General features: G+C 42.2%; 1 protein-coding gene across 1 annotated transcript in view; it reads right to left on the bottom strand.

Annotated features, from left to right (window-relative positions):
* Positions 1 to 27,875, bottom strand: part of LOC104923463 (metal transporter CNNM4) — a 56,854-nt gene that overhangs the window by 6,267 nt on the left and 22,712 nt on the right. Inside the window, 1 exon segment of the mRNA XM_027273503.1 lies at positions 9,779 to 9,948. Within this exon segment, the coding sequence (XP_027129304.1) occupies positions 9,779 to 9,948 (170 nt within the window).

Genomic DNA, 27,875 nt, shown 5'->3' with positions numbered 1-27,875 from the left:
TAAATATTCGAATATTCATTTTTACGTTCGAATATACATATTTTTTATCATATTCGAATAATATTCGAAATTCGAATATTAGTTTACCAGTCCTACAGGGAGGCTGGCTACAGTCCCATGAATCTTAAATTTCTGAATAATATGTGCAACTGTTGTCACAGGAACATCAAGCTGCTTGGAGATGGTCTTATAGCCTTTACCTTTAAGGTGCTTGTCGATAATTTTCTTTCTAATGTCCTGAGACAACTCTTTCCTTTGCTTCCTCTGGTCCATGTTGAGTGTGGTACACACCATGTCACCAAACAGCACAGTGACTACCTGTAGTCCTATATATAGGCCCACTGACTGATTACTGCTTGTAGAGACTTGTGATGCTAATTAGTGGACACACCTTGAATTAACATGTCCCTTTGGTCACATTATTTTCAGTCTTTTCTAAGGGTACCATCATTTTTGTCCAGGCCTGTTTCATGAGTTTATTTTTTTTCAATAATTCTGTTGAAGCATGGTTGAAAAGCAATGTCTGACTTTCATTGGTTAAATTTCATAGAATTTTTATTTATTATTACTTTTTACAGATTCAAGTTATTTCTGTGACCATTGTGAGTTTTTCTTTTATTAAACGAAGGCGACCAACAATTTTGTCCACGTGTGTATGTGACGAAATACATGATTGGACACTCAAACACGTGTGCATGGCAAAACTAGCAACTACCAACAATTTTGTCCACGTGTGTAACTGTAGCTGTGTAACATACACCCACTCTCATCGCGGTTTGTTCTCTTTTCATTCCCCTGCTTTCTTTTCTTTTTAATGTTCAAAAATAGATTTGATATCTTTGTGAGAACAATCAACGCTCAGTGTGGCGATGGTTATTTTTTTTACCTTTAAAAAAAAAAAAAAGAAAACATAAAATCACTGGATATTTTGCCACGGTGCACTGTTCCAAATTTATCCGGTTAAACACATTCACACCTACTCAGTACAACCACAGTCTGTTGAGTAACCAGAGGTCAAATGTCTGGCTTTATTGAAAAGATAGAATGACAAAAACAAATGCACTCTACTGTCCTCTACCCCAGGTATGCAAGGTTTACAGCAGTGTGACCTCTTCATTTGACACTTAATGCAAAAGGTTAAACCTCCTGTCTCCAGCTTTCTGCCACACACAAGTATAACAGCAGATTTGGAAACATAATAATCGCCTCTCAACATATGGTCAACTCTGCGTGTATGTGAGCATCAGCTGGGGTCAAATACTTGACCTGTAACACGTGCACCTGCACAAAAAATAACTCTACGTGCCTCACGGGTATGGCTGACTCTTTGCAGCCGCCCGCACTGCTGCATGCCTGGTGTTTAATTTAAAGTGAGGCACGAGGGCTGGGAGGAGACAAAGAATAGAAACAGAGGGAAGCAGAGGACATGGGTGAGAGTTGTAAAGCCTGCCCGGTGCTCCCGTCAGACCAGTTGTCCCTGATCCGCACTGGCATTACAGCCTATCAACACCTTGAACAATATACTGGACCGACATTGGGATTTTATAAAAAAAGAAAAAAACGCACTGCAAAGAATCATCATATCACTGATATGAAAAATAACTGGAGTGTGTGGCAGCATTTTAATTAAAAGCCAGAACAGTCTAAATCTTTAACATCCAGCATTTCAGACTTGAATTAAAAATTTGTACATTTGGTGAAGGAAGACCATGATCAAACATGTACTGGCAGGTCGCTGCAGATGACAGTGGAATGAGGAACACACCTGAATGTTAACAAAGCAAATGATTTCTATGATTTTGATATAAATATAAATGCACAGACAATTCCTGAGAAACCCTACAGAAAAATCCAATCAGGATCTGTAATTGTAACATTTATTCATGTAGCACTAAACGCCTCATCACACCATGTATGAGTCAGCTTTTATTCAATTATGTCAATATTTATCTTATTTTTAGAACAGTTAGAAAAGTTTGCGTTTCACATTCCTGTATTTGTATTTTTGTCCTACTTCTGAGTAATGTATTATTTGAATCACAATCTCTTGTTGTTGGTGACGGTTGTGAGATTGTTTTCTTAATTTTTTCAAGACTGCCAATCAAATCTGATCAAACCACTCCCACACAGTCAGGTTAAGGCAGATCAGCTCTATTTAAAAACACTCTGAACTTGAGATGACTTAAAGGTTTCAAGCTGAACACTTCAACAATCAAACATTTTTAAAATCCATACAACTTCATTTTAAATTCTATTGAAGAAAGATATTATTCCAAAATATGTCACCAGGCTGAATTTATCGAGGGGCGTGTGTATAAAATAAAGCACAAGGCATGTAGAATAATATTTCCATTTCATGAACTGGTACAGCCAGCAAAAACATGGAGTGGGTTTGAATATTTCGCTTCATATAGCTTCAATGAAGAGCTGGAACTAGACGTCAGCTGTCAGTCAATGTGAAGTAATTTGACTTTTTCTAGCTTTAAAGCCAAATATATATATATATATATTATATAGATAGAGAGATATATAGTTTTTTTTTTTTTCGTTTTGTTATGAACAAACCTGTTATCGAGCAGCAGTTTTAGTCCTTATCTGGCGTCAAAGTCCGCAGCTGTATCACACTAAGAATACAAGCAACCTCAACATGATTTTTAGTTTTTAATGGAAATGGCCAAAAAAAAAACTTCCAGCACTTGTTTTATGAAAACTGATAATGAGCATTGTAATAAACTTCAGAGGACATGATACTTTGACATCATTACAGTAGAACCACCATGTCTTACTCATTTCTAACTCAGAGCTGTGTCTCAGCTTAAAGTTCAACAGGGAAGTGAGTCTCTGAGATGTGTGTTTTTGCTGAGATATGTGTGGGACATGTGCCGTAGGCAGGTCTTGGTCAAAGTTCAAGTCGCTGCGTTATAACTTATGAGCGAGAACTTTGTGCCTCTATCCATCAAAGTGACACACATGATGATGTATGATATACGTTTCAAACACAGCCGTCATTGTAATCTTGAGTGATCATTTATTACTGGACTGTAAATGCGAAACAGGCATATGTATGAGGAGTTTTCTGTTTCAGTGATAAAACAACTCAGTTCAGTGAAGGCAGAGAGGTAAAGTCACGAAAGGAGGACTAGGATTAGGAAAAGGTGGCATGAGTTTACATGAGTTTTAAGTATTACAGTAAAGCCTTCAGGGAAGTAAGAGTGACTAAACTATATTAAGAATAATTTCAGTGTATTACAACTTATTTTCAGAGCTTTGGCCATTGTCTCTCTCAGTTAGGTTAAGTGAATAAATTACAGAGCTCTGTGATCTCACTATATGATCTCACATGGCAAGAAACACGAGCAATCAGATAATCCGATAACCACTTTATTTATAAGTAACACTCAAAGTTGGTCTGTAAAATAAGATGGATGTTTACAGCGACAATATGTAATTATACAAGTTGCCTTTGTTTTCTTTTGTAAATAAGTTTAAATAAACTGGGCGGGTTTAAACTTTTGTTTCATTCATCTATTTTTAGTGATTTAGCCATGCTCCCCAACATAAAAAAAACAACTTAATTGGGACAATGTTATTCTTGCCAATACAAAAGATGGCAAACAATCAACTGAGCTTAGGGACCAAGGAATAAACTGTTTAAATAGCCCCGGGGGGTCCTGGTAGCTCACCCGCATCCCACTAAGGCTGAGTGCTTACTGCAGTGGCTGGGTTCAATTCCAACCGGCAGCCCTTTGCAGCATGTCGTGCCTCCTTTCTCTCCCCAGTTTCCTGTCTATCTTCAGCTGTTTCTTCCCAAATAAAAGGATTAAAGGCCCAAAAATGTATTTGAAAAATAAATATGAAAATGAGCTCCCTGGCAGTCCCATTCAGGTGAATTGTTGACTGGGCTATTTTAAGATAATTAAGATCAAACCTCAAAGAAGAAATTAACAATTAACAACAACAAAAAATCCACATTTTTTGTTTGTTGCCAGGCATGAAGTATTTGTGGAGAAGACTGCAAAGACCTTTTTTCATATGACCTTCACTTGTTTTTATATTGAAAATGGGCTATAAGTATACTAAGGAGGGAAACACGTTCACAGCAGGAGTCAATAGGAGAAGACAATTTGTAAAAGTAGTGAAAGGGAGTCATCAGGTTTCTTAACAAGGAAGCTTCTACAGGAAAGTGCTGGAACTCGGCCTTACAGATGCTCAACAAGGAGGGAGGATCAAAGTATTGGAACAGGGCCTCCCATACTGACTGGAAAATACAGTTCGGGGTCAAAATGAAGCAATATCAACCAGTAGTGTACTACTAAGAATACTGTGTGTTTATCTGTGTGAGTAGTAGGGGGCTCTGCCTGAAACTAGGCTCGTGAGATTGTGGTTGTGTGTGTGTGTGTGTGGTTGTGTGTGTGTGTGTGTGTGTGAGCAGCCTCAGTGTTTAGTGGTTGGTGACCATGTGTTTGTCATAAAATGAAATGCTGACTTCAGTTAATGGCTGATGTCAAACAGTTTCCTCCAACAGTTTGTTGCAAGTCACTGAGTCATTTATGCTGTGACACACATGCCCGCACACACACACACAGATTTCTTCAGCCAGAGAGAACAGTGCGAGTCAGTGTCAACGTACTATCAATCTAAAACCTGGTCTGACTCTCAAATGCTGAGAGTGTGACGTCACACACACACACACACACACACACACACACACACACACACACACACACACACACACACTCCTTTTAAGTCCAGGAATATTTCTAATTCTCACAGGACTGACATTTTTCCAGCTCTTGTCCACAACAGGAAGAGTTGCTCACAAATATGTTGTGACCTAATTATCCTGGAATGTAACTACAACAGTGTTTAAATGATCGACCACTTCCAGACAACTGACCGGTTGACAACACTGATAATTTATTCATTGTTTTGGCACTGGCTCCTTAAATGTGATTTGCACATTATTCTAACTGTAAAAAACTTTTGGATAGTTTAGTTTGTAATGGCCATGTACTCACAAAGACACAGAGACGTCATTCACTGGAGCCCTGCACATCACCGAAAACTACCTGGTGATAAAATACATTCGAGTGATGAACTGAACCTGACTGTTCCCTGCATAAAGGATCTTCCACTGAAAACTCACTTCAGGCCTTCAATTTATGAATTTAGTTTATTTACACAATATGTGATACTTTGTACTAAACTAGGAATGTAGTCTGACTGTCAAACAGGAAACAACAACTTATAAATGACGGAGCATTATAAACCTCAGCAGTAAAGAATTTTAGCTTTCCTGTTGACAAAATAACTACAACAAAGCTAATTTAGTATATGGGCTAAACATCATTCCTTCCTTCCTTTCATTTAGACTTGACCGTATCAAAACATTTTTTGAGGTCTTAAAAGTCTGAATTGTCTACCAAGTCTGAATTTCCACACATTTCCAGAAGATGAAGGAACCCTGTGAACACAACAGTGATCTAACTCTGCCAGTGTAGACTGACTCTGTGCTGTGAGAATCACAGAGCATCTTTATAGATGCATGAATCATCCTGGTCATAAACAAACAGCCTGACAGTGAAGATCTCTACTAGGACACACACACACACACGCAAAGTAAAATGTACACACACTATAAAAGGAGTGGAACAAGGACAGTGAATTATTTGTATCCAAGTTTTTTATAGTTCTCATGAGTCTACTGGACCCTCGCATGCCACATACATGCACGCATAATGCTTAATGCTAATGCTACAAACAAACCTGTAATTGTATAAATATGTTTTCTCTTGTCAAACCCTGATGCCTACACTACCCAAAATGCAACTAAAATGCTGACAGTTCAGCTGGAGATTCAAGGTTTTATGTTTTAAGCCTCAAGCAGAAATAAAAGGATTGCAAGAAGCTTTATACAACTTTTTTCACACATGCAGTAGTGCTCCCCGAAACCTGTAAATAAACTTTAATGTTAAACACTAAAACTGTGATGTTCAACACTAACTTGCTGTGGTAAGTCAACATTTCTGTGTAAAGCTACTGTTGAAAATAACACCTCAGTTTTACAATACACCTTAACATGAAGGCACTGGGTGGGCTTTACTGGGAAGAAAGAAAGAAAGAAACCAACCAACCCAACAAACCACCAACCAAACCAAACCAACCAACCAACCAACCAACCAACCAACCAACCAACCAACCAACCAACTAAACCAAACCACCAACCAAACTAACCCAACAACATAAAAGAGGACATAAAACTTTCAGCATGTAATGAAAATTAGGCTTTTTTGGGGGGTTGACATGAGGCAAAGGGCCACAGGTCTGAATTGAACCCTGGGCTGCTGTGGCAAGCCCTGAGCCTTTGTACATGGGGTGCCCAGTCAGTCTACCAGGTGAGCTACCAGAGTGCCCCACATGGACAGTTTTTATCAGTGCATAATAATCCTACATGAGGATCTTGTCTGTAATATGCAGTACAGAATTTGGATGTCTTCCCTCAGATTAGAATATGGTTAAAAAAAAAACATGGGAAATGTTGTAAGTACTTCACACCAACATCTTGCTATTAAATAGAGCTTTATAAACCAATAAGCTGTTGTCACGTGTTCAAAATAACTAGTGTCAAATTAAAACAATCTCTCTGCATCTTCCCCTTTCTCTCCACTCCCCCTTCTCGCTTTCTGTTTCCGAATAAGCACTCCTGGAATGTGAGGGTATAATTTTGTTTACAGGACAAATATGAGCAACACACAAACTCACACAAACTAGTCCAAGAGTCTACAGGAAAACTGGAAATGCAGAAAGAGTAGTCTGTAGTATAACTGTAATTCCAACATAAATCTAATGAAACCAATATTTAATAGTATAGCAAACAGTATAGCATCTAAAAGACTATTCTAGGTGAGTCACTACTTGTCATTGACATTTAACTTTTTTTTTTTAACCTGAATTTGATATTATGTGAGACACACTTAAGATAAAAAATAAAAGCAATAACAGCATTTTGAGTGCAGCGAGCATGTCAGAAGAGTGAAATATTGCTTCATCTACCCTTCCACAGACTCACTATTGGGAACTATAACCAGTGTGCAGAGGTGGAAAATTCCCTCCCTGGCATGCTGACACTAAATGCCACCTACTCCAAATAGGTCTCAGTGGATTATTCCACATGTGGGGTCTCTACACAACATCCTCATATCCGGGCCTCCCACGGGGGTAAATCTCACCGAGACGAACGGCGGGGAGAAAGTCGAAGCGATCCCGTGGATTACTGACACAGCTAATGACTGTTTGGGGAAACAATGACATAACCGACGTGTGGGAAATAAATGTGTGTGAAAGAGTGACATTAAAACAAAGAAGTGTAATTTTCCCACCCTGTGGGATGTGAGCGTGTGTTTGCGTGTACACAGGGTGCACTGCAGTTGTGCAAAAGCAGCGTAGAGAGGAAGAGATTCACGATGAAGTGGGTGTGTGTTTAGGGGAAGTGTATTGACGTCTGACTGACAGCATACGAGAATGAGTCCCCCCCCCCCCCCACCCCCACCTTACATAATAAGGATCAATTAGTGAAGAGCATGTCCTTTAGGACCAGCACTGACGCTCTCCCTCCCATCTCTGTCTGCCTGTCCAAGGTCACAGCTGTCTGAAAGCTCCTCTCCCCATGTTCAACTTCCTCCTGTCTTTACACGAGCCCTTTTCAGGGCAACACTTTATGCCTAAGTGAAGGCATTTGAGTGATTTTTAATGTTTCTTATGGTTTCATTCAGGCATGCCAGCACATTTATGGAAAGAGCTGTTTGCAAACAGCAGGCAGCACTACTAATGGATATAAATGACAGTCATGAGCGTCCCTCACACTGTCATTTAGTTTTAAAAATTGCGGACTGATGCAGTACACTATTTCATAGTTTATATTTTGCTGTTGTTGTTTATCAGAACTTATAGAACTTGACAGAATATATTTTTCATGAAGCTTACCAAGTCTACCATTAATACTGGTAACTTTTTTTTTAAACTTATTTTTTGTAATTGTGTTGTTCAAAGGACTTTCATATGTTAAGTTTGTATTTTTATACATTTTATTTATCAGAACTTTAATGTATTTTGATGTTCTTCTGTTCTGTTTATTTAGTTTATTTTTAAAATGCATTATCCTATTATTTTAGCGAGGACTCATAAATGACTACATATAACTGATGTTAAGGAAATCTGTTTATGTTTTGTTTTGCGTTTCTGAAATTTTTTTGAAATATATATATCGGCCGATATATCGGATTTTTAAATCACCAAATATTTGTATCTGTATCGGCCTTAAAAATCCCATATCGGTTGGGCTCAAGTAGGTTACTAGTCTGTTCTGTTCAAGTGTTTTTCTTGTGTCCGACATTGCGAACAATAAGCAACCTCATACACCCTGTGTACAGTGTCTGTTCTTGCCTGGTAACATCTTTGTGGACTTTGATGAAGAGGCTCACGAAACAACACCAAAGCAACCCACAGTAAAGACACGCAAACTTAAACTTTTGTTGTTTTCAAGGTCCATTTAAATCCCTGCCCAGCTCAACACTAACTAGAAGAATTATAATTTTTGAACCCAAAGCATTGAGAGAGCCCTGACCTTTCTCTTTATCACATCAAATTTGAAACCCCATGACTGAGGATCAGTCATTACTGCCAGTTAACAGTACTCCTGAAGGATCATTTTGTTTTTGGTTAAGCAGCTCTTGTTCAGTGACTCAGCTTTAATTTTGAATGCTTTAAAAACACACAAACACCAACACGCTCTCTGCTTTATCAACAGTTTCGGAGACCCCTGTTGGGTCGGCGCTGTGTACAACGCCTACTGCCATCTGTCACGAGCTGTAGCTTAGAGCCGCAGTTAACCACAAGGCGGACCGCTCGATGCAGTTAAGCTCCTGATGCATCTGGTGAGTGGGAACTCAACAGGTGGAGCGAGGCTGAGACAAGGGTCAAAGAATGACAGAAGAAGAGTGTTTGAGAAAGGACAGTCTCATAATCCAAACGGCTTTTATCTGGACTGGAGTATGACATTTATAGGGCGGTGTGTGTTCATCCAATAGGTTTCTGTTACACACGAACCTGGTGTTTAAAAGATATTCTGATATCAGGCAGGGAAAGCCTGTTTGTGAGCCAGTGTGGTTTTATATAAACCTGAATTTCAGGATAAAACTTTGCAAGACTACCATCATTACATGTTCACACCAGGCCCTGACAACCTGCTGTTATGTTTCTTTTGTAACTGTAGTATGGAAAAAGTTGTGCCTGCCATTACTCCTCTGTCTTTATTCACAACTCTTCACTGACTTTTTCTCTTCCTTGTGGACTGGCTTGCTACAAAACTGCCAGTACTAACATGCTGATGCTTAAGCAGATTGTGTTTACCATACTGGCTTTCTTAGTTTATCTTAGTGCTGTACAAATAAAAAATGTTGATGTGATGATGACGCTGAAATAAAACTAAAGGGCTCAACCAATTTCATCTGCTGATGAAGATCATGTGATATTAACAGTAGTTAAACGCATCCTGTGTTTAGATCACTGTAAAAACAGAAGAGAGTAAGAGAAGATATTCTGTGTTGGGGTATGCAGGAGTGTGTGGGAGGGTGGAGGAGCTTGTGAGGAGAAGGAATTTTAAAAAGACCCTGATCTGATCAGGCAGCAGCTTGAGCAACTTTTGCATAAAGATCTCCCATTTCACCCACACTGGAGCAACAAACAGCCACAGAACGCTCAACCCTGAATCACTGTGTACCTGCAGGATGAGAACGAAGTAGTCGACAGGCTTGCCCCTCTGGTAGACGTAGTGATGGGGCGAACGCTTGTCACTTTCGTTGAACTTGATCTCCTGGATCACATCGGGGTGGCGCAGGATTCGCAGCAGCACCTTATCGGATATCTGAGATGGGCTGAACAAGCTCACCTCTGCGGGAAGAGAGAAGAAAGAGGAGTAAAGAGTTTTACTTTTAGAGCAAACTTTTTTACCCACACGTGGTAAAAATAAATAAATACTAGAGGCGCACCAACATAATTGAGTAACACGTACTTCCTAATTGTAACCAATCTGCTGACATCACTGAAACAGGTGCTTTTTAAATTATTCGAGCATTCTTTTGTCTGACGTACACGGCAAACAGTAAGCGGGTGTGCCAAGTACATCTGTTCTACAACAGGTGTTCCTGTATTTAACAAAGGAGTGTGACACATTTAAAGCCATAAACTTTGCTTTGACATAGCGAATTAACTAAAAGTGAGTACGTGTCATAAAACACACGTTCAGCATCTGATATTTTAAGTCATATAAATGGATCTGTTCTATTAGAGCACCTAAATGCAATCAAATGATTAGATCAGATAAAATCAGCTCCTATAAATAACACTGAATTATATTCTAGTTTGCTTAAGTCTGAGGGAAGGATTCTTTTTTACAGTGTGGCTGCATGTGTGGTATATATATGGTGAGCATTTGTGTTAATTAGAGCAACTGTTTTAATAAAAAAATATATTTTTAAGCAAAAATGCTCAACATTTGACGATTACGGTTTGTCAAATTTGTTTCTTTTGTATTTCTTTCTTTTTGCTGTTCTCATTGTGCTTTCCTTAACGATGTAAATAATGGTCAGAAGTGCAACAATGATCATCAGAAGTACAACAATCTGCAAACTAGTGTGATTATCATTTGTGATACAAAGGTGAAAGGTGAAAAGGTTAAAGGCATTGGGTTTATTTCTCAACTGTCGGAGGCCACCGTTTCGCAATCAGAGCTCCACCATGCCTTCGACTCCACCCACGCTGAGAACAAAGAAGCAGTCTACCCTGCATACAAATCTCTATGCGATACACAGTAAGAGGTGAGGCATATATGACCAGTGTTGTTATTCATTCTCTAAAAAGGCAAACCAAATCCTTTCACACTGGTTTATATATTAAGTCAACAAGTTCAACAGGTTGGCTCAGGGGAAAAAAGAAAAAGTTCCTGCTGTGGCTCTGATGAAATGTTCCACGGACATTTTCACAGCCTAAATGTTTTATATCTTCCTGGTTTGTTTTTTTCCCCCATCTCAATCTTTTGACAAAGTTTGCTATTGCAAAACACGTAAATCTTAAACTTATGTAATGAAGCATTATATTATGGTGTTATAATACATTTTTCCTCATAATCCCTGACTTTCCCTGTCTGGAATACATCTCTTAAATGACATTCCGCATATCCAATGTCAGCTCTCAAAAGCAATGCCGATCAACCACAATCTAAAGCGAGCTGGGAAACGGTAAATCGTGTGAATATGAAAAAAGAAACCCTAACTTAGTGGGGCCCAAAACAGAATCTTCTACAAACATTTCTGTGTAGTGACTCCATTAAAATGAAACCATCATCCTGAGAAAGAACACAAACAATGTCAGCACACACTGACGTTATGCCTGCAGAGGAGGCAGACGCTGGCATGCTCCCACACCACAGTGTCTGTGAGACGAGGAAGTGCTACGTCATGCTAGCAGTGGCTAGTGCTAACTGCTTCTGACAGAGTGTAATCGGCTACCACACGCTAACCGGACACACTGCAACACGTTCTCGGGTGATTTGTAGCAGTGGCAAGGCATCATATCCAGCTGGACAAAGTCCAGAGACTTCTTGTGGTGGTAGGCACAGGCGGGCACCCCGCTTGGATCTTAAATAGATCTTCCAAGTAAACAAGTAAATAAACATATTTAAATCTCCTCTGGGCATGTATGAACCTGACTTGCTTGTCAGTTGGCAAGATGACAAAATCCATCACGCCCTGATATCTTGAGGATAATCATGCTGCAGCTACATATCCAAGACACACATTCACATGCACATTTGGGTTTATAACTTATAAATGATCTACTGGCTGTATAATATTGTGTATATATACCGTATTTTCCGCACTATAAGCCACTACTTTTTTCCCACGCTTTGAACCATGCACAAGGCGGCTGTAGACAATTATATTATATTATACGGTAGTAACCGATAAATATCAATTTCTTTTCCAACTTGGTATCGGCGGGTTTATAAGGTCCTTAATCTTAGTATATGTAAATTTTTATGTTTATAAAAAAATAGTGGGTGTGGCTTATATTCAAGGTGGTGCTCTATAGCCCGGAAAATACGGTAATATTATTGTGTGTGACTGTGTGTGTTTCTGCGTCTTCTTGCTCAGTCCATTCCTCACCACTGTAGCCAGGAAGCGATGGGCGGCCAGCAGCAAGCTGAGGAGAGACCATCACTTTAGATTCGCTCGCTCGTGCTGAAGGCAGAGAAGTCTCTCCTTATGCTTATTTGGCGCAAACGTTTTTGCCTGTTGCGTTACGGCTGAGAAGTTGACACACAACGCAGACAAGTTAGGGTTAAAAAAAAGGTAAAAATCATCATAGCTTTAATGTACACGTGTAAAACCTAAGTGAATGAAATGAACGAATATAATCCCGTCATTTAAAAAAGTTAAGATAGATCTTCACTGCCAGTAAAGACAAGCGAAGGAGTGAAATCAAGTGACAAAGCAAAGCTGGACTTATTACTGTAAAGATCTGATTCATCCAGAATTCTGATTTTATTATCTCCTCGATAAATCCTCAGGGTAACCAACCCAAGCACCTCGTAGAAAGGATCCCCTCCCCCTCGTTGTTCACCTTCTGGACAATGGCCAGGTGGGGATTTTCCTGTATGGAAGAAAAGCCAAAGCATTATGAGATTTTCAGCTGATCAATTCATTCAGTCTCAGGGCCTTTTTCCCGTCAAGTAAAGACTGTAAACGATAAAGTAAAGAATTCATATCAGCCATCTAACTATTTAATCTAAATCGCGGGCCACTAGCATGAGGTGTTAATCTGCAAGCTTCAACAGCTGGTGGAAGAAATCACCATAGAAGTACGCAAACACAGCATAAACAGAAGAATAAGAACTCTTGGGTCGTATGACAAAATATAGAATACAATCACAAACTTTCAAATAAAGTTTGTCAGTGATGTATGTAAAGATATCCCCGCTTTATTTATGAGACCTGATGGACATGGAGTACAACTGGTGAGAAACATTCCAGTGTAAGAATGAAAACCAACAATCATGCCTATGAATGCTGTCGTTCCTGTGTCTAATCCATACTATTAATACTGTCAACTAACACTGGAGACATGTGGGGATAATACTGTGTAGTCCTGTGTAAAAAAGGAATAAACAGGTTCGTGTCTGCTGTTTCTGTCAGACAAAAGAAGAAAATGTTAATTAACCACCCAGCCAAGACTCCAGGACTGGGGGGACGTGTCTGCTTGAATGTGCCGAAGCCACGGCCACTCGTGGGAGCAAGTCCAAGCAGCAATTTGAAGCGACTGAAACCGCCCGTGTCAGAGGAGTTCAGAAAATGACATGACTGCCTTTGAAACACTCTGAGCGAGATGAATTCATCATCTCCAACTCTCTGCTAGGGGTGCAGGGGTTTTGCTCAGGGTGGCCTCAGTGTGTCATCGAGCCACCCTTGTAGGACCCGCCCAAAAAATCCTGGACTGTAAAACGTGAAAAACCAAACAGTCAAATGTTTTCAGCAACTATTTACAACATGTTTCATGTATTTTGAAAGAAATTGAAAGAATTGCCTTTACATACACTTTAAAGTAGAGTAAAACAGGTACAAACACATCTATCAGTAAAGGAAACTGTATGCCTGCACATTCATTCTGATGTTAATTTATGTTTTTTTCATGTGATCCTGCGCAGAGTTTCTTTCTCTTTCTTCTGGCTTTTGCTAAAATGCTGCACCAGCTCAACAGTAATTAATCCATACAAACAGCAGCTAACGGGATCAAAGCAGGCAGATAATAACATTACAGTGTAATTGTGATATCAAACATTGCACTCATGTCTTGCTCACGTTGCTAATGTGCAGTCAAAGCTTTCAGTGTCTCAGCCTCCTTCAAGTCAACAAATGCTGTTGAACTTTTCATCATACACAGCTCTTGTGTGCACCAACATGCAAAAACCAGGCCGAGCCCGCTCGATGGTGACAAACAATCATATCATGATGGATTCCTATTTGATCTGCTCCTGTTCTAACCCTAACCCATATGCCCACTCCCTCTGCTTGTCACCACAAATAGCCTGTTAAAAATGTGTACAGGTCTTTACACAGCTGGGGTTGGGTCTGGACTTTGGCCAAACGAGCGTTACTGTACAAGCCACACACATGTAGCAACAAAAACAACACACCACTCACACACACCCTCCTGACGTCTACACGACAAACTGCTCAAAGTGCGGATGGACCCAGAAAGCCCCACGTGCTGCTCTGAATATTAATGATGCTGCCGGAGTGAAGCACTCAAGGATATCGGGGGGGGGGGGGGGGGGGGGGGGTGGGGGGGGGGTGGGGGGGGGGGGGGGGTGGGGGTCCGCAGGTGGATAATTCCTCCCTTAAGCCCAAACAAACAGACAGCGTACATATACACAAAAGCAACTGGTTTAAGCTACCTTCTGTCTAACATGGTCATGTGCACACAAACACACACACTCACCATTAAGAATTGGATACAAACAGAGCGTCAGCAGGTGATACGATTTTGATTCCTAAATATAACAGAAAATACAAGCCGAAACCACAAGCTATTCAAGCTGTGACAAAGGATAAAACAAGAGAGAGGAAGAGGTAGAGAGAGCGAGAAATCACAAAGGTCCATTGAGTGTCCCGTTTCCAAAAGAGAGCAAAGATCATGAGATTTACAAAGAGCTCGTATGACACCAGCAATTAAGAAGAAGACCAAGGCTGTAAGTGTTTTGTCTTTGTGTGTTTGTGGTGTGTGTGTGGGTGTGTGTCATTGATGTCTGCTTGCATGTCCTGGCAAGTGGGCGCTGTTGGCACGATGACACATTCTCAAGCTTTTGACCTTGCTTGTTTTTTACTACATGAATAAGAGCGCGGGACTTTGAGGAATCCATTTCCCACAAGGCCGGCTCTACATGGGTCTGGGGCGGGGCTGATGATGTACTGTATATTAGTCTGGACGCTCAGTTCTCGAGAGGAAGCAGCGAGGCGGACACAGTCATCACTGGCTAAGTGGAGACAGTTCATGAGTCTTATTGTGGCACAAGGCTGGTGAGACAGTGTCCATTTATTGTATCCAGGGTCGTGTTTCCAGCTCGAGCACAAAACTGTATGTTTTCAAATAGGTTCGTTGCTGACAAAAAGTTCAAAAGATGGCATTTTAAATGTAGCTGACCTTTTATCTCAAAGAACGCTTGTATAACAAAAAAGGGGGAAACGACAAGGGTACAGTGTGACAGGACTGACAGTTAGCGGTAAGGTACTAGAGGGGAATCAGATGTCAATAGTCCAGTTGTTTGGTAGTGTTGGAGAAGGTACTCTCTAAAGAGCTGGGTCTTCAGGAGGTTTTTTAAGGGTAGAGAGGGAATGCCCCGCTCTGGCAGAAACTGGTACGCGACGTTCCTGCCAACAGCAAGAAAAGTTGAATTCCCTGAGACGAAGGTAGCAGAGAGGGTCGTTCATTGGAACGAATCAGCAGCGGTCCGCGGAGGTAAGTATAATGCACTGGGGGGGGGGGGGGGGGTATAAGAAAGGTGTTAAGTAGTGAGGGGGTGGCAGAACCAAGAGACTATGAGTTTCAATGTATGCAGGTGCTACAGGGTAGGTCCAGGAGGGCGTTACAGTAAATCGAGTCACAGATTTGCATGTTCATTTGTAAAAAAGCGACACAAAACCAGGCTTGACATGAACTAATTAGATTTGAATCAACTCATCTTCAAAGCCCATCGTGGTAAAGCTGGCTACAAGCACAAAATAGAGCGACAGCGTATCTTTTGCTCAAGAACACACCACATTGTACAAGAAGTAGATCGAGAGTCAGTGGATTAAATTGATTAAAACTTGAAGCGTGTGTTTGCCTTTATGGTTGCACTACTAAAAGTTTAACTGAAAAGTCCCCAATAAAACACCAGGAATGTGGTTTACAATCTGTGTTTTCTGACCCTCCGATGCAACAACACTTGCCCACCTCCTTTGATAAATTTGTAATCTCTTAAGGATCGTCACACGCCGCCATAAAATCCTGTGTTCACAATCAGATTGACATCACACACATGAGGAGTCACAGTGTCCCCACGGTAAGAAAGCTGGAGTACATGTCATTAGCTGATCGTTGTTAGATCATCACACAGATCACTGTAGCAAACGAAAATAGAGACTCATTAATGGAAAAGGCACTGGTGGTGTGTGTGTGTGTGTGTGTGTGGTGGGTGTGTGTACCGTCTCCCTTGGGCTGAGTCAATATTTCAGAGGAAGTAGGACCCAGGGGGACATACTTAACCCCCAGTTTACTGAGAGTCCACTTGAGTGTCTACTGACGCCTTCAAGCACACACAAAAACACACACAGGAACAAGAGAAGTACTCTACTCCGAACCACAGCCTGCTATCCTACAGTCTGTGGCTGACCTGCGCACTGGCTCGACAAATTACAAAACACACATAAAAAAAAACAGAAATAAAAACCACAAAGGCTTTTCAGGTCCTGCGTGGTCCCCCAAGGCGAGATGTGAGTTTTGTGAGCGCAGCATGCCCACGACCTCAGGCTCACACAGAAACATCAGCTGTCCGCTTGCCAAACTAGATTCTCAACGTGACAGGACAGTGATTGTTTGGTAGAATTCAAAACCTTTCCAACCATGCTTATCGTCCCGCACAGACGTGGGCTGAGGTAACGGTGAGTGGCCGTCAGTGCTTCCTTGACCTAAAATGTTGTAGATAGGTCCACTTCTGAATCACCCAAAAGGATCTCATTTTTTTCATATGAAGTACCAATCCCTTTGATTAAAAAAGGTCCAGTGTCCAAGATTTTAGGGTGTTTTATTTTACAGAATGTGCAGAAATGGAATATAGTATATAGTAGATATGAATAGGATAATAGTAGTAGTAATATGTTGTCTGTCCACATTCACCATCCTCTTACCCAGGTCCAAGGGGAGAGTGGAGGCAATTCGTTACTACAACTGCTAGATGCCACTATAAAGCCTATGCATTTGACCTTTAACAGGTCACGCCGACTAGAATTGTATGTTTTCCCAGCTTTAAATTGTGACTCAAATTTGAAAAGTCAAAATAGAAGCACCACATTTTTAATGCCAAAGTGGTGTTAGACACCAACTCAACGATAAATGGCTTGCCAGCCATCCGGAGCGACTGGGGTTCAGTGTGTGCGCCGAGGAACAACTTGGACCACTGCAGTGGAGGAGACCGGAGTCAATGGCAGTATCTTCTGACTTATACTCCATACAGTTCCAGTTTTGTAATATGTTAAATTCCACTATTAACCTATGAGCCTGCTAAGCGGTACACAAAGCCCTAATGATAGATCTCCAGCTGACTGAGAACAGCCTCCAGTGGGGTAGCTTTTAAACCGCTCTCACCAGAAGAGGGAGGCTGGACGTGGCCCATGCCCCACGGTACAGGGCCTGTGCGTCAGCCTGTCCCCGCTCCTGTGGGCACAACCCATGGGTGCAGGGACGCTGGAAGTCACAGGTGGGAGGTGTGGCCCACACCGGTGTGGCAAGTCAATTCATCATAGAGGAATATAACGGTGCCCTGGTCGTGTTTGTCCCAAGAACAGCACTTGGCTTGGGCTCCTGGCAATCAAAATCCTGGGTTGGATCACGTGCTACTGATAAGTGGAAACATTTCTCTTGTAATTATGAGACATAAAGGTTTAATATGCAGATATATTCAGAACACAGACATATTTTTGTGTTTCAGTGAATGCAATTAATCTATGTGTCGTCTTGGGCATCATCATGAGAGTGAGAATAAACAACCTGCAAAAACAGGAACCAAAAAACAACACTGACCTTTGTCCACAGAATCACTTACTTCTGCCTGAGCTACAACTAACACGACTTTCCCTACGTTTCTATTCACTGAATATTACACAACATTAACGAGCAAATGATCTACTACTCTCAACATGGTCATACATGGAGCTTTTCCTCGAGTGATGGTAGTTTTAAGTTTGATTATCTGTCAAAGCTACCAAAGAGCTTTCAATATGTGAATTTGTTTTGTCCCTCTACCCCAACTCCGCTGTTCCATCATCACCAGCCTGCGGGCCGGCTGTTTGTTGACATGAAACAATCGGCGACAAAAGGAACGAGGGGGAGAACGATGAGTCTGTATGGGAAAGGAATGACCCACACGCATACCGCCCACGCGCAAAATGCGAACCGGCCGAACACATATAGGGTCACGGACCGCATCCACCGACTGTCAAAACAAATGACACGCGATGGAGAAGGATGAAACAAAAAATGCAGGTCGCAAATATGCGATGCTCATACACACAACACACAACGTACACACAACACAAACACACCGCACAACACACAAAAAAGGCATCTTGTGGCGGGACAGGGTCAAGCTCTTCCGAACCTGCTTTTTCCCACCTCTAAAAAATGAGTCCCTTGTGCACATGGATCAACTTTAAGGGACAGATAGCTGTAAAGGAGCATGCGTTACTTTGCTTCTAATTAGTGATTAGTTAGAAACAAAAACTGCTTCCTGCTTTCGTGCATCGTGATGGTTAGTTTCAGAAAACACATCAAACAACTTTTAAACAAGCTGAAATAGGTTGCTAATTATTTCCTTTAAAACTGACTAATCAAGGAATCGTTGCAAGCTCTAGTTTTTTTAACATTCAAACTTAGAACTATCGATTCATTTAACTTTGACCGCACATGAAATAATTGTAATTGTAATGCTGTAAGATTCTTTCATCTGGACTCACCTGATTCACTCGCTTTGTTTGTTGTAAATCTTATTGAGTTGTAGCTTTGAAACCGTGAAATGTGTTTTAAATGGCTAGTAGATAAAATATCATTTTTTGGGGAAGCACATCTAAATGTACCAAACTGACACAGGGTCCAACATTTCCTGTTACCATAAAATCTAAAACTAAAACACTTCCACTCACTGCTCAGGAAAATAGTTTTTTAGAGCTGAGAGGATCACACTACTACTAGTTTAGGTGGCAGTATGAATGTAGCTTAATATGTTTGCAAAACAGACAGGACAGCCGTGTGTGTGTGTGTTCATGTGCGGGACATCCAAGTCATTTCTGCTGAGCGCTTTTTCGTTTTCCTTGTCTCATGCTGCTGGTATTATTATGGCACACAGTCGGAAGTGTTGATGTGACCACACACACACACACACACACACCACACACACACAAACACACAACACACACACACACACACCCACACACACAAAGCACACACACACACACACACACACACCAAAAGCAACTAAGTTGAAGTCAAGAGGACTGCAGCGGCACCGTGCAGCACTGCGAGCTACAATGGCGACACAGAAAGCGAGAAAAGCAGCAGGCGGCTGATAAGAACGCGGAGAGAAATCAGAGAGAACTGCAACTGATTTCCCGCTGCTAATTGTGAGACTGCTGAAGAGGGATTATGTCGCTCCACCCTAAGTTTTGGTGTCCCCCAAGCGCACACTTCCACAGAGCACTGATTGTCTGCCAATAATGATTCACTGTGTGTGATACAGTCGTGATTATGTCGGCGATGAACATTTTAAGTCGACGGGACAAAAAGTGCTCAGATCGGTGAACCTTCAATCTGCTGAAGAAGATACTAATGAGAATACTGTGTTTTCTTGGAAGAAAAAGAATGTTGCTTTAATAGTCGAAAATAAATAGACAATGTAAAATATATTTTTTTACTGGCACTGAATTAAAAAAGAATGATCAAATAATGATCCGTCTGTGTAAGCTGACTTTATTTTTATTTTTGAATCAGCAAGTGTTTTTTTTAGGTGCCGGCATATATGCAGGCAATGAAAATAAACTGCAGACGCCAACCAAATCAATCAGGCAGGTTTTTATCTTTCAACAGATGAAATCAAAGACGACAGATGGGAAGTCAGCTGACAAGAGTGTGAGAGATATATGTCGGCGCGCGTGTGTGTGTGACTCAGCAGAAACAACTAGGGGTTGTTTTCTTAAGAATAGAAAGTCAAATATGGGGTTGACCGACAACTTCCCGTCAAGAAAAATTACAGTGGCAGAGGATGCTGGGTAGTGTGGTTGGTAGAGATTAGTCTGTGAGTTACACAAAATTATTTATTATGTATCTATTATTTCTACAAACAAATCATGATCTCTTGCTATCACAACAAAAAAAAAATAAATCCATTTCTTCACTTCTCCATCTCCCATTGGTGTCAAACACACTTCGGATTTTTAAATGGTAGGGTCAATGGTACCCCTCCGCATAACAGACTGGGGAGGGGTGGAGCAGCCCAGTTTTATCGCACTTTGTTAAAAGACAAAACAGATTCTGCCCATACTGAAACCATAGGTAAGTTTCAGGAGCAGATAAGAGTCTCTTAGTTTTAAAAACAGTTTTATAAACCTAAGCATGATTCCACAACGTCATGGCCGATTTCCCTAACAATGTTTTAGACAATATTGAAGTTATCTGGAAGATTCTCCATTTTGGCGAGGCTACCATGTTTTTCACTTAATGGACACGCCTTCCACTCTTGGAACACAGCAGTTCTTGCATAATACAGTCAAGATTTGTTTGCAAAACCAATTTGCCAACATTCAGTAGCTGCAGGGTGACTGAAATTATTTTTTCCCCAAAGATAGCGCAAACCAAAACAAGGAAGAACAAAGGACAGTGGGCGAAGCACGAGAAAGCAGGAGACGCGAGGTGGTTAAGATGAAGGGGTGAGAGAGTGAGAAAGAGAAAGGGACAGAGAGAGGGGGACACAGCCCATTAACCAAAGGTAGGAGTGAGATTCAGGTTTGTCTGTGACAACACGCATATCAAGGCCAAGAGTGGGTAATCTTTTACTCTCTCTGATCTCTATTATACCTAAAAAGAGAGGCAGGCAGAGTAAACGGCTCTGGCTTCTTAAAGAGTCAGGTTCACAGGATAGATTTGGGTTAAAGGGTGAGATTAAGAAGTGAGATTAGGTTCAGATGAGATTAAGAGTTTAGTCGAGGCTCAGCGGGAGATGTATTAAATAAAGGTGCTTTGATGTATAGCTGTGCAAAGGATGTATGTGTGTGTGTGTGTGTGTGTGTGTCGCACAACAGGGAGTGTCACAAGAATGGTAACAGAGAGAGGGTTGTTTAGAGTTAGGTTGTTGACGTTGTGTGTGTGTAGGGTCAAAGGTTACTGAGGGCCGTGTTGGGAGAACAGCATGACAACATAGAAGGGAGTTAAAAAAAGCGATTAATAAAGAATAACCAGGCAGATGCATTACCAATACTCTGCGTGTTTTGTATGCTGGCATATTCAAAAAATAAAGTGTATTATCGCTACAGCTGCACTAAACAAAGATGCTTACAAAAATATATTCACGTCAGTCGCAATATAATTACATAGAGCTTTCAACACATGTGTTAGGCTGAGTAATCGTTATGAAATGACAGAAAATACTGAAAACAATACTTATCTCACAATGTTTGTCTGAAACGGGTGTTTGTGACTTCCTTTTCACTGAAACGTGCTGTGAGTTTTGAGATACAGTAATACCTAACAGACAAACTGATAGTAAACGGCGTTAGCAACATTAGAAACGAGTCCCCCCCATAAAAGTTGGGTGGGGTGGTCAATGAAGTAGTCGAACACTGACAAACGGCAGACGAATTGCAGACAGTCTGACAAGCCACACAAAAAAACAAGGCTTGTTTTCATTTCCTGAGAGGCTAATGAGGAAGTGTGGCAGGCTGTAAATGAAGTTTCCAGCATTATAATAAACAGTGTAGAAAAAAGTGGTTTACTTAAACTTAACTACAACGAATATAGACAAATAACGCAGGATGCCTAAACAACAGAACAGTTTGTAAAAAATGATTCGTGGGGGCATAAGAGAAATAGCAGCGTCATTGTTACGGATGTTGTTTTCGGACATCGTGACTTTGGTTTTTCCTGACGGTGTGGCAGCCTTGAACTCAAGCGGGCACTTAGCAGTGGAATAACGGAGCTGCATCTCGCTTTTGGCTTACTGATCCGACCAACTACCCCTATAACCAGGGCCAAGTGTGAGGGGCAAAACATGGTACTAAAACAAAACAAAGCAGAAAAACATGAAACGCATAACTGGGCAGGGCTACGAAGAAAAATGGGCAAAGATAACCTACAGAGCCGTCTGAACTGAGAGAAATGGCAACGGGAAAACGGTGTGTATGAGCTGCAACACAAAAGATGCATACTCATACTTGTAAATTCAGGGTTACTGTGGGTGGCCAAACAAAGTTGTCATATTAGGACAGAGGAAAGACATTGCTTAGGATGCTTTTGGTGAGTTTAGGTTGTGCCTGATGAGTCTGAATGTTAATACTTAATAAATTATAATAAATTTAATTGCAAAAAAAAAAAAAAAAAAAAAAAAGAAAAAAAAAAAAAAAAAAAATTTACATTTGCTATTTTGGCAGTAAAGACTCCAGCTACTTGCCCAAAGAGCAGCTTGATGTCGACCCGGGAGCATTATGGTTATATGAACTAACAATGCACAACAGCTAAGACGGCAAGCGATGGATACGCGGAGTACGTGTTCATTTTTAAAGACTCTCAGATCATCAGACTCTAGGTGTCAGACTCCACAACAAAACGGCGCTCGACCTCACATGAAACGGCATGGTGAAAGATGATGCCGCTCTCATGTTAGGAGGAAGTTTATTCGCGACGTAGGATGAGGCTGTTGGAGAGGCCAATTTCATGTGAAGGTGATGCGTTTCATGTGAGGATGGAAGGTTGTTTCATCACGATGGGACGAGGGCCTTTTTGGATGAGCCATTTCATGGAAGATGGATGCTGTTTCAGGTGAGGATAAGGCTGTTTTGATGAGGCAATTTCATGTGAAGAGAGAGGTTTGTTCACGTGAGGATGAGGCCGTTTCAGTAAAGTTGAGGCGGTTGGATGGTGTCTGTTTCATGTGAGATGGAGGCGCGTTTATGGATGATTTTGTGTAATTTTGGCTGTTTTTTTACAATAAAAGGGCGTACGGTACAGTATGAACGCGGGCAGTGTTTCGGCGGCGTCCTGATTGGGGCTAAGGGAGACGGGAAGCACATGTGTTCCTGCGGTCGTGATTGCTAGGAGTACTGTACAAGATGTGTTTGGCTAGCCGCAGATTTACATAAATACAGCCTGCACCGAAGGCTGCAAGAGGTAAAGCTGGTGGCCAGGAGGAAAGAGGCAACCGCAGAGGAACTGTGAAATAACGCGTGAGTTGCGGGAAATAAGGTTTCATTCTATGTGTCAGACTGATAGATTGATCTTAAAATAAATGGGTGTTGAAAAATGTTTGGGTTGAAAACCGGTTTGATACTTTGGTTCGCATACTAATATCAGTATTGTAACTTAGTTTTGTTAATCTGGCGAAAGTTTGAACTTTGAGAGTGTTTAAATAAGAGAGAAATGTGAGGTGGTGAGAATGCCTGTCTGAGAAAAGTGTATAAAAGTGTGTGGTAGGGGTATTTACGGCCTTAAAACAGGTATAAATAATTGGTTAAAAAATAAGCTGATACTGGCGGATTTCGTCTATGGCGGTTCTTTTTAGAACGTATCCCGCAATAAACGAGAGGACTCACTGTACAGACTACGAAAAAGACAAAAAATGGTTAAGCCGCGTAAAAGGAGAAGGAAAAATGTGAGGCCAACATTGGAGGGGCTGATCTAACACACTCATTGAGAATACAAAATGTGACAGTCTGTGACAGAGTGCAATGTGCATCCAGTCAATTCATGTTCACGTGTGTTTGTGGGTTGTCTAAATTAGGGCTGTATTTGGAGTCCAGGCGTCATGGATTGAAACGCTCCTGGCAGTGAACGATGAGACATGAGTGGCACAAATCCTGTGCAGTTGATATTTTCTATCAATTTAAATTAAAAGACAAAATAAAGAAGGGAATTAAATAAATCATAATCAAATTCTGCTCATACTTATAAAACTAAAGTTCCTATGCGTACAGAGTGTCACTTTTTTTCTCGTTGATGCCTTCTGTTGGCTATTCACCGGCGATGGAGTCAGCGTGCCGTAAAACTTCATCCTCGTCTAATAAGGTCACTTCATAGAACTATCGGAAAGGTCGACACATTGCATGCTGACGAAAAGGCGAGTCGAGTAGCAACACACACCACACGCGCGCACACACACACACCAAGTGAAAAAGAATGTCACAATGAATACAGTCCTGAGACCTCATTACTTTCAATTCATCCCGAACGTGCAAAATAAAAATCTGATATGGTAAACACAGAAAGCCTAAAGAGCTGTGTGTACACGGACGGCCGTTGGATGCCATCAAACCGTGGTAACTGATTGCCAGGCGGCAAGTGAGAGGAACTTGAGATGTGAGGCGGGGAGTCGGGCAGAGTGAGGCAGGGGGGGAGCCCGGGCGTCTCATCAAGCCTGTGCAGTTACGCATAAACATCGACACGGCCCTGCAAGGGAGGCGTGTGCGAAATTCGTTGGCATGGAGGTCTCGTTGCTAGGTTTGCTTAATGTTTCTGCAAGACTTTTGCTATGACTAAGGCGTCAAGTATCAGTATGTTTGCTGTGTTTGCCTGTGGGGCGGTCAAAAGAAAATGATCACTGCGAGGATCTAGAAGTCTGCGAGATGGCTTGACGATAATACAGAAAGAAGAAAGAAATAGATAAGAGTGGCTAGTGGCAGGCAGGCAACCAGCTAAGAATACTTCAAAGACTCACGCACAGGCCATCAATCCTGTAACGTCTTTTACTAGCATTCATTGTGCTGTATCAGCTTCTATCTCTTCTGCTGCCTTCTCTGTGCGGGGGGGGTGAAGTGTTCCTAAACAGGAGATATGCTTTACATTGGTTCTTTTTTTTTTTTTTTTTACAGACTGATCTTTTGGAGGGCTCCTTCACCGTTAACAATGATGCACCGGCTTCTAGTGGCTTGCTATACTAAGATTTGTTCAACAACCAGTTTTACATAGGGCAAGATTTCATGAACTGACTGTAAGGTGCAAAACGTTGACTACGTTTAGATGGACTGCTCTGAAATTATACCTTAAAATTGTGTCCTGTGTGTCAGACTTAAGAAATTTCAAGACTTTGTAACATGTTGTTAATTATGATTTGGTCACTTTTATATTTCCTAGAAGAGACTATGCAGTAAGAGGAATGAGGACTTGCATCAACGATAACAATCTCAAATGCAACAGCTTTATACACAGCACTGACGATATATTCTCATAACGGGTTCAAGTGAATCGTCTCAGTGCCAAGTGTTACCAGGGTAGACTGTTTTCATGCTCTCTGTGCAGGGCCTGCAGGCCGCGTGTATGCATGTGTGTGAGAGCACTGCAGCTTGTGGGCCACCGCTCCACGCACAGGCAGCCAAGCTGAAGACAAGCCGCACGAGCCATTTACTTGGCCAAATATCACACACGCTGGCGGGCCACAGCTACAGAAACGTCAGAAGGTCGGTCTGCAGCGGCCTGATCAGAGAGAAGACAAAGTGACTGTGAAAGACGTGGATTACGTTATTCTGGCAGAGGTGCGATTTAAGTGGGGCAAATATCATATACCAGTATAAACATAAAACGCCAGAAATGATCAGGTCAAATTTGACAGTTAATATGCGACTATAGAGACAATCAGTGTTTGGGTGTGTGAGTGTGTCCTACTGTCTGTGACCTGAGAGCGAGATGCCCTGAGAAAGGAAAAACAGATCTGCGGGAGGTGGCGTCAGTGTTGGGACGCTCTCTCCTGAGAGAAGAAGTGTGCACGACGTGTGCGTATTTCTGTTTGTGTGGCGTGTGTGTTTTGAAAAGAAGGGGGAAAAGCAGCAAAGCAAGAGAGAGAGTGAAACTGGAAAGTGTTTTTCTTTGATATCACCGATCACAGATCTATCAGTGATGAAGGGGCATCAACAAACTTCTCAGCTTAGTGGCGTTTTGTCCAAACACAAAGCGTTGGATTAAAAACATGATTTCTTACCATAGGGGCGGCCGACCTAGACTGTGGCGAATCCGACGGTGAATGTATACAAACTAAAGATTCAATCTAAAACTTAATAAGAACAGGCTCCTAAGAACTGGCATTCCGCTCAGTCTTTATTCTACGAGCAATAACAAACATTGTGCGGGCTTTTCTATGCTGTGTTGCTGGCAGGATGAATCCCGTATACATCACTGGTCCCCCACGATATTTTTTATTGCTTGGCAGCAAAGTGGTCAAAGGGTCAAGCTCAGCTAAACCTCGTGTTTAAAACACAAGGCCGACTGCTCGCTAAACAGACTGAGGCCAGTGATATGAAGACCATGCATGTGGCTCTCACGTTGATGTTTTGATTGCCTGGCACTAACAAAGGAAAGGTTTAGATAATCACGTGACAATCATCCTTGGAGAGACAAGGAGGTGTCTTTAGCAGCACAGCACACACACTACTAGTACAAACTAAAGGCCTCAAAATACTTCTGACAACTTCTAAGACTCTGAAGTGAGGAGGTAAGTATGTCCAGCTTGTCATGCCTCCTCACTGTCAGAAGTGTCTCTGAAACCATGAGATTCCCACAAACCTTTCTTGAACTCCTCGCAGCATGGAGTCCAACTTAGTGTTCGTGAAAGACAGTGGAGCGGATGGTTGTAGAACTTGGTGATGTCTTGCAAGGTGGTGCAGTCGTCCGGGTCAACGAAGGCAGGTCGTCATTGAACGAACAAGGATGTCCACGATGGTGGGCCGCTCGCCCTGCATACACAGGTATCCTCGTGTATCCGCTCTCCATGGATCTCGACATGGTGTTGAAGCCAACACGGTGTCGCTGGTGGATCATGAAGCAGTTGGCGCTGTCGGCGGCATGACATCCTCTACTCGGTGTTGGTCGGCTGAGGCGACCTCGCAGCGCGCCTTGGAGCGATGGTTGAGCTCTCTTTCACAGGTCATTGTAGGGCTCGGTGATTTCAGCATCTCGCACCAACTCTCCCGGGTGTAGCACGGTGCGCGATCTCCATGGCGCCAGGACGCGTCGAGGATCTTGGCTGATTGGGCCACGACAGAGGAAAGTTAGACAAAGCAATAACAATTTGGTGACGGAGGATGGGTGTTTGCAAACGACTGCCATACGCGTGACGGGAGGGCAGCAGCGCCTGCGGGACGATCGCATCCGGAAATACGATGGCGCGACGCGTGGAGGCGACGACAAAGCGGGCCAGAATGCCCGGACTTGGTGAGGTGCGTCCAGGAGGTGGTGAGTGTGGTGTTGACGCAGGACGTTACCGGAGAGCAACGGAGCACAGCAAGTAGTTGCCCTTCCTGCGGATGGGCTCGAATCTGCCGTGCGTACGTTCTTCTCCTTGTCCGTGGCCGCAGCTCTGCGCGAGGCGGAGCTCCATCGGGTCCAGCGGCCATCAGCCCCAGGTTGAGCCCGCTGAACTGCCGGGAACAGCACGCAGCAGGAAGGAATGAGGATAATCTGGCACGCAGATGGGCCAGGGCATGGACTTTTCTCCTCCACCCGCGCAGCTGCCGTCTTTATCATCCAGCATGAACCATTTGGGCTCCTTCTCCTCCTGTCGTCGGACGCACAAGCCGAGCACCTTCACCCCTCGTCTCTTACGGAGCTGCTTGATCTTGAGGCTGACCACACCGAGGTGTTGTGATTGCTACCCCTCCATGGGGGCCCGCATACACGAAGCAATATCCCGTGCGTAAGTTCGGGACAAGTCCTATTGAATGAGACATGGAGTGCTCCGAAGTCTCATCCTCTTTAATCGCTGGAGTAAAGTTCCGTGAAAGCCATGAGCTTCGAGCTGTTCGCGGGGACAAGTGGAG

Source organism: Larimichthys crocea, chromosome III (genome assembly GCF_000972845.2).
Source record: "Larimichthys crocea isolate SSNF chromosome III, L_crocea_2.0, whole genome shotgun sequence".
NCBI lineage: Eukaryota > Metazoa > Chordata > Actinopteri > Sciaenidae > Larimichthys > Larimichthys crocea.
The sequence above is the reverse complement of the archived record's forward strand: the minus strand, read 5'-3'. Positions and strand labels throughout refer to the sequence as shown.